Genomic DNA, 7,034 nt, shown 5'->3' with positions numbered 1-7,034 from the left:
TACTCCATATCCAAAATATTTATCAAAAGCAAAGTATAACATCATTTCTTTCATTTTTCCAGTTGTAACATTGGTGTTTTCATGCTCATTAATGTATTATAATGAAATAAAGGTTTTAATTGACAAATCTAGTTAATGGTGAAAATTATTGTCTAGATAAGGTTTTTATAATGTTTGACTCCTAATAGACAAATTTCCTACCAAAAAAAGAAAGTAAAAAATACTTGTTACTCTCTTTGTCGTCCTATATATGATTTAATTTCTATATTTCATAAAAAATGAGGGTAGTGCAAAGAGTGTATAATGTTCACATCTAATAATAGCATTACAATTTGATTAAGGGTCTGTTCACTCTAACTTAGTTTCAGTTAATTTCAATTCAGCACCAATTAGTTCAGTACAGTTTAGCTCCTAATTTTCTTCTCTCATAAAATATTCATTTTAGCTCTATTCAGTTCAGTTCAACTCAGTTTAGTAAATGTGAACAGGTTCTAAATGTGTCATTTTTTATTTTTTTTATCAAGATTATAAATCAAACATGCATCCAAAGAATTTTGGATACATCCATATTTTATATGAGAGTATTAAAATTCGTAAAATTACAATTACAAATATTAGAAACGGCACTATATTAGTACAAAGGTGGTACTTATTTTAACAAAATCTTACTATAAATAATATAATGAATTAGCTAGTATAATTTGAAAGGGGTTGAATATGTAGTAAATCTTATTCGAAGTATAATAATAGAAGAGCCGTTGTTATAAATATAATATGATTTACATGCACTATATTACATAATACATATAGTTGAATTGTTTTTTGTTTAACAAGTTTAAAAAGGCCTGCACTAAGCTAGTTGCATAACAATCAAATACACGAATGATACACGGGGATGGAGGATAAAAATAAGACAGGCCGAATAATAATAAGATAGGATAAACCAATAAAAAACAGAGAAATTTAATTTAATAAATTAAACAAGACTACGACGGCAAATCATCAGCCTTACTACTATACACCTACGCCCATTTCAATCGACCGTCACATCACCCCCTAAATTACAAATATCTTACAATTGAAATTTCTAGAGGAGAATCATCTACCATTAAGGGGTGATTGCGGAGTTAATTGATCTAATTTAATTCTGTTATAAACCGAACTGCTGTAAACAATAAAAACAGAACAAAGTTACCGGGAATTAGACTGAGTCGCGGACTATGTCGCTCTCTTTAGAACATTCACGGTACTGCCCTTTAATTTGTGCAAGCAGCTCGTACAACAACCGGATGTTCCCCAGGATAAAACAGTCTGTCTAAGCAAGGAAAATACCAGTGGATTTGCACAGAACCAGTGGACAACTAACCACCAAAAAATATAAAGAACACTGCTCGAATATTTTGTAAGAGAAAAAAGGGATTAGAAAAATTCTGTGATTTTTTGTTATTTTTAAAAACAGTGAACATAACATGATGTTTTATAGGCAAAACAATGGTATAACGGTAGCAAAAACCGTTCCAACACCAGCGTGATTAACGCCAAAAACGGTCAATTAAAACGTTAATTTACCCAGTCAAAACAGCTAGTAAAACGGCCAAAGTTTAATTAATTTGGAAATAAACGTTAGAGAGATAACCAGTCAAAACCGTTTAGCAAAAATCAAGGCACTAATTACGTAATTAAGCCTTGTTCAAAAACTGAGCAAAAATTAAGTTTAATTAATAAACCCGACCCAACCCAACCCGGCTCGGCTCGGCGCGCGTGTGTGATAAGTGGGCTTGGTAGGTAAGTCCTCCCTCTCCACAAAATGTGGGTAGCCCAAGGGCCACACCCAAATACTCCACATTCTCCAATATAAGGGAGGACAAACTTCTATTTCCCACCAATGTGGGACTTTTTGTTTTCCACAAAATTTACACCAAAACACACTTGTTCCAACAAATTCTAATATGAGATGGTTTCATAATATATGAAAAACGACGTTTATCTCATTCACTATTTAGTTGTGAACACCACGTATTAATAATACGAAGTATATATTTGTATAAGTTATCTATGTGATATGAGTACTTCACTGATCTTGGATCATTTAACAATTTTAAGCAAAAGCTATATATCTTTCATATATGAGCTGTGAATTGTGTGTGATTGTGTAAATGCTTTAGCATAAGTAAGCAAAAATAAAATAAAAATGAGGTTAATTAACCTTTGGCAAATAAACAATAAAAATGGAGGAAGTATATAGTTAAATACTTAATACAGTAGATTATTAGATAAGAAGTATATAATCTAATAACATATTGTTACTGACTGACTTAAAGCTGTCACTAAAAATGATAAAGTATATTAATCAATTTTAGATTTCAACTATCAATTTTAACCTTTAATTGAGTTGACCCTTTACCATAGTGTTATTGTATGGATGGCGAGTCTCTTATAAACTAGGTCTTTAATTACTACTAAAAGAAAAGGATTTATTTCGACCATATGTCCAACCCATAAGAGTATTATTGCTCTGACCTTCCCAATTAGCTCTAAATACAAATACTACTTGGTAAATAATTTCATGATATAGTAGGTGGACAAAATACGTTTTGAAAGCAGTGAGTCGATGACCATTATTAGTGTGATATATATTTTACTAAATCTCACATGGCATCAAAGTGATCAACTTCAGTTCTCTGTACTAAGTAAATCCTACGGATTACTATTTATTTTTATGGAAATTATCAAAAGAAGCTGTCATTGAAGTATTCTTGCAAATATTTGTGCTTCTCCTGGCCCTCATATCGATCCCCTAATTGCATGAAACTGATAGCTGTACACTTACTACTACATTGCTTAGTTGGTTGTCATACTATTTTGAGATAACATGAATGTGAATATATTTGGATTATTAACCTTAAACTGATAAAATCACTGTGCTAATGTACTTAGTTGGTTGTCCTAAATATTTAGGGAGTAATAGGCACAAAATAGCATGGAAGTGAAAGATTATGGATTAACCCTAAATTGATTAAATCACACTATTATTAGATATGGTTACATAAGCTACAAAGGCTATTGTAAAGTGACTATGCAGCTTAACAAGTTAGATACCGAGGCTTAATATCAAGTGGTATTAGAGCTTATGGCCCGGCTGGGGCATTAACATGCAACACAAAAGAACGGTGTGACTTGATGACGTGGGTAAAAGTCTTTGATAATTTTTACCGGAATAATTAATACGAGTACTTTCTAGAGGTTGATTTGTTGTACCTAAATACCCAATTATTAGATATGGTTACATAAGCTACAAAGGCTATAAAAACTACAATAGTGCAAGTAAACACAATAATAAGAGTCCCAAATGTGAATGAAATGGGTCCCTTTCCCTTTCCCTTTCCCTTATAAACAAGGTCTATTGTAATTGTAAGAAAGAGTTGAGCTACCCTCACCTCCATCCATGACCATCCACCCTTATTTAACCCCATTTTGGCTATTACCAACCTGTCACTCTATCTTCATCACTCATCTTCTTTCTCACTCTCTCTCCTTCTCTTTCTCTTTCTCTCTCCTCCCAACAGAATCACCCCTCTTCACCTCCAGCTAATACCCAGACCCACCCCTTTCCGTTCTCTCTCTCTCCTCTAAATCAAAAATTAATTAAAACAATGGCTTAATCACATTATATATTCCCTTATTTTTCCATCTTTTTCTTCCTTTTTTTTTTTCCATTGATAACCCCATTAACAAACTTCCATCTTCTGAGCTCAATATATTCCATCAATGGTGTCGGTGGAAGAAACCCACTCTAATTCTACTCGATTACATTCCATGTACGCTAACTTTCACTCCCCTTCTTCTCTCTCCTCTGCTTCTTCTACCCAGATATGGCGAGAACGAGGCCGCTCCATGAGAACCGTTCGTTCTACCATCTTCTGCCCTTCTCCTTCCCCCTCCACCGGCGCCGCCGACCTTCCGCCGCCGCACCCTCCGACGGCCAGCAACTTCGTCTCCGAGAATCTCACTGACTCAGTCATGGACATCCGACTCGGTGAACTCGCTTCTCGAACTGCTAAATCGATCAAATCTTCCTTCGCTGATGATGATTTCGGACTTCTCGATGATCTCTCTCGGTCTTTCAGCGACTACTCTGTTTGTAGCAGTGATATTTCCGGCGAGCTTCAGAGGTTAGCTGCGACTGCTTCGATCGGGCCGGGTTCGGGTCCTGGATCGGGTGAAATGGATCGAGAGCCCGAACCATGTGAAGGGTTTCTTCAGAGAGAGAGCTTTTCGACGGAGATTATCGAGAGTATTTCGCCGGAGGATTTACAGCCGACGGTGAAGCTCTGTGTTGACAGCTTATCCTCGCCGTCGGCGGCGATTAAACGGTCAGCGGCGGCGAAGCTAAGGTTGTTGGCGAAGAATCGGGCCGATAATCGGGTTTTGATTGCGGATTCGGGTGCTGTTCCGGGTTTGGTTCCGTTGTTGAAGTCTACTGATCCTTGGACTCAAGAACACGCAGTGACGGCGCTACTGAACTTGTCATTACACCCGGATAACAAGCGGCCGATTGCCGAAGCTTCTGGTGCGATAAAATCTTTAATCTATGTGCTGAAGACCGGGACAGAGACGTCCAAGCAGAACGCAGCGGCGGCGTTGATGAGTTTGGCGATGGTTGAGGAGGAGACGCGCCTTACAATTGGCGCGTCCGGGGCGATACCGCCATTGGTGGCGCTTCTTATAAATGGGACTTCGAGGGGGAAGAAGGACGCGCTGACGACGTTGTATAAGCTGTGTTCGGCGAAGTTGAACAAGGAGAGAGCGGTGAATGCTGGAGTGGTGAGTCATCTTGTGGGGTTGGTGGCTGATCAGGGGAGTGGGATGGCGGAGAAGGCGATGGTGGTGTTGAGTAGTTTGGCGGGGATCGAGGCGGGGAGGACGGCGATAGCGGAGGAAGGAGGGATAGCGGCGTTGGTGGAGGCGGTGGAGGAGAGCTCGCAGAAAGGGAAGGAATTCGCGGTGGTGACATTGTTGCAGTTGTGTGGGGAGAGTGTTAGGAATAGAGGGTTGTTGGTTGCTGAAGGGGGTATTCCTCCTCTTGTTGCTTTGTCTCAGATTGGCACGGCCCGTGCTAAGCAGAAGGTCAGTCTTGAACTAATCTTGATTGATATATTAGGTTTTGTGGTTAATTTGGTTTGTGATTGTATTGGTATGCTTGCATGTTGTTGGTTGATTAAGTTGTGGAATTGTAAAGTTAGGAATGTATGATTAGCTATAGAATTGTTTGGTTAGAAATGATTAGGTTATGAGATTTCAATGCTGAACTTGAAATGTTGGAGATTGAGATTGTGGAGAAAATTGTGAAATCATAAGTTGGAGTGATCATTTTGTGCTCAAGGAGTATGGATTTGGGTATAATTGAGTAGAATACTTGATGGTGTTTGGTTGTTTAACTTTAATTGTCAATCTTGCTTGATTAATGTAGAAAAAGGAGTGGTCTTTTGCAATAATTTTGTGAAGTTAGTATGAGATGACTGCATTTAACTCGAATTGGGTGATTTGAGTATGGATTGAATAAGTTATACTTGGTTGGCCAAAATTGATCATCAGTCCTAAAACACTATCAGAGAAGTGCATTGATAAGTGCTTTCTTTTATACTCCGTTCTTGATTGCTAATTCTTTTGATCTATGAAGGATTGTGATCGAAAAGTGAGGGATTTGGTAATTATGTCATGCAATTTCCTTTTAGGATATAGAGTTTTGGGTACTTAGGTCACACAATTTCCTTCCAACTACTGACTAGTTCATATGCACTCTTTTAAAAGGAAGAAGGTTTGTTTCTAAACTAAGCTAAGCTATTGGGGTTGATTAGCCATTAATTAGGACATTAGGTTGCTGGTTGTTTAGAGACCTTGACGTGTTCCTTTCTAATGGATATCATCATTTTCTCGGGTAGTTTGGGAGCAGGGCAGAAGAGATCATCTGTTTAATCCAGACTCATAATCAACCTAACTAACTACGACTCATGATGCTTCAATTACGTTTTGACCAAGAGTAGTTAAAGTGTCTGAGACATGAGACTCCGTCAAGATTTAGATTGCCATTACGAGCTTACTTTATAGTTTGTCAAAATAATTCCACTATAGTGTTGATTCTATTTGTTTTGGTGAGGTGACTTTTTTTTGGTGCGAGCAGTTGATTTACTATATTCTTATCATCTTTTGTTAATTATGACAGGCTGAAACCCTTCTTAAAATATTGAGGGAGCCAAGGAAACAAGAGGCAGCTTCGTCGTCAAGTCCTTAACAACCAACCGAAGTGGTATATTTTGCAATTAACTTTGGGGTTTTGCTTCCGTAGTACTGTATATATCGAGGAGGAAGAGTGGTTTTGCCTTTGGTGGTGTCTAGTATGTACAGTTGTGGTTTTTGGGAAAGTACTGGAGAAACTTATTATTAGGAACTGTATTGAGATCTTCCTCAAGCTGACTTAGATATTCATTAGTAGTTTGCAAATAGGTTCTCTGTTTATCTTCTCCAACCTTCCTCTCTTGTAGTCGTCTTTTTTCCTCTTTACGTAGCCGCCACATATTTGGAGATGGCCGAAGTTCTTTGTGAATCAGTTTCGCTTCTCAGAAGTTCGGGCTTTACGGGGTTCTAGTCCTTCCAATTTTTTGTTCCAGTGGTGCAAAAATTTGTATGAAGCTTATTAGTAACATTTTCGTAGTATTATTTATCGGATGTACTATCTGTATGAAGTTATTAGTGTAGATGTGCTCAGAGCCTCAGAATATGAATTGATGGAAACAAGAGGGTACTTGCAATCCATCTTTAGCTTTGGGTTACATTAGAGGAATTGTCGAAGTTGTACATGTGTAATGTTTGGGTGTAAAGCTATTATCCAAATGATATTGTTAGGTTGTTGGGTGTTGTGAAATTGTGACTGAGTTTTTTTTTGTCATCTCATCTTCAGGCAAGATTATTGATAATTGATTGTATGTCCTGAAAAATTTCACTACTCCCTTCACCCATACTTGTATGTTTTGCAC

The 7,034-nt window shown here is 37.6% G+C and overlaps 1 protein-coding gene across 1 annotated transcript; it reads left to right on the top strand.

The window, feature by feature from the left end:
* The first annotated feature begins 3,383 nt into the window (after positions 1 to 3,383).
* LOC110731238 (U-box domain-containing protein 4-like) lies at positions 3,384 to 6,983 on the top strand. Its single transcript, XM_021911081.1, has 2 exons — positions 3,384 to 5,127; positions 6,224 to 6,983. The coding sequence occupies exons 1-2, from the start codon at positions 3,769 to 3,771 to the stop codon at positions 6,290 to 6,292; spliced, it is 1,428 nt and encodes a 475-aa protein (XP_021766773.1). The 5' UTR covers positions 3,384 to 3,768; the 3' UTR covers positions 6,293 to 6,983.
* The last annotated feature ends 51 nt before the right edge of the window (positions 6,984 to 7,034 follow it).

This window comes from Chenopodium quinoa, unplaced genomic scaffold, assembly GCF_001683475.1.
Source record: "Chenopodium quinoa cultivar QQ74 unplaced genomic scaffold, ASM168347v1, whole genome shotgun sequence".
Taxonomy (NCBI): Eukaryota; Viridiplantae; Streptophyta; class Magnoliopsida; order Caryophyllales; family Amaranthaceae; genus Chenopodium; species Chenopodium quinoa.
The sequence above is the reverse complement of the archived record's forward strand: the minus strand, read 5'-3'. Positions and strand labels throughout refer to the sequence as shown.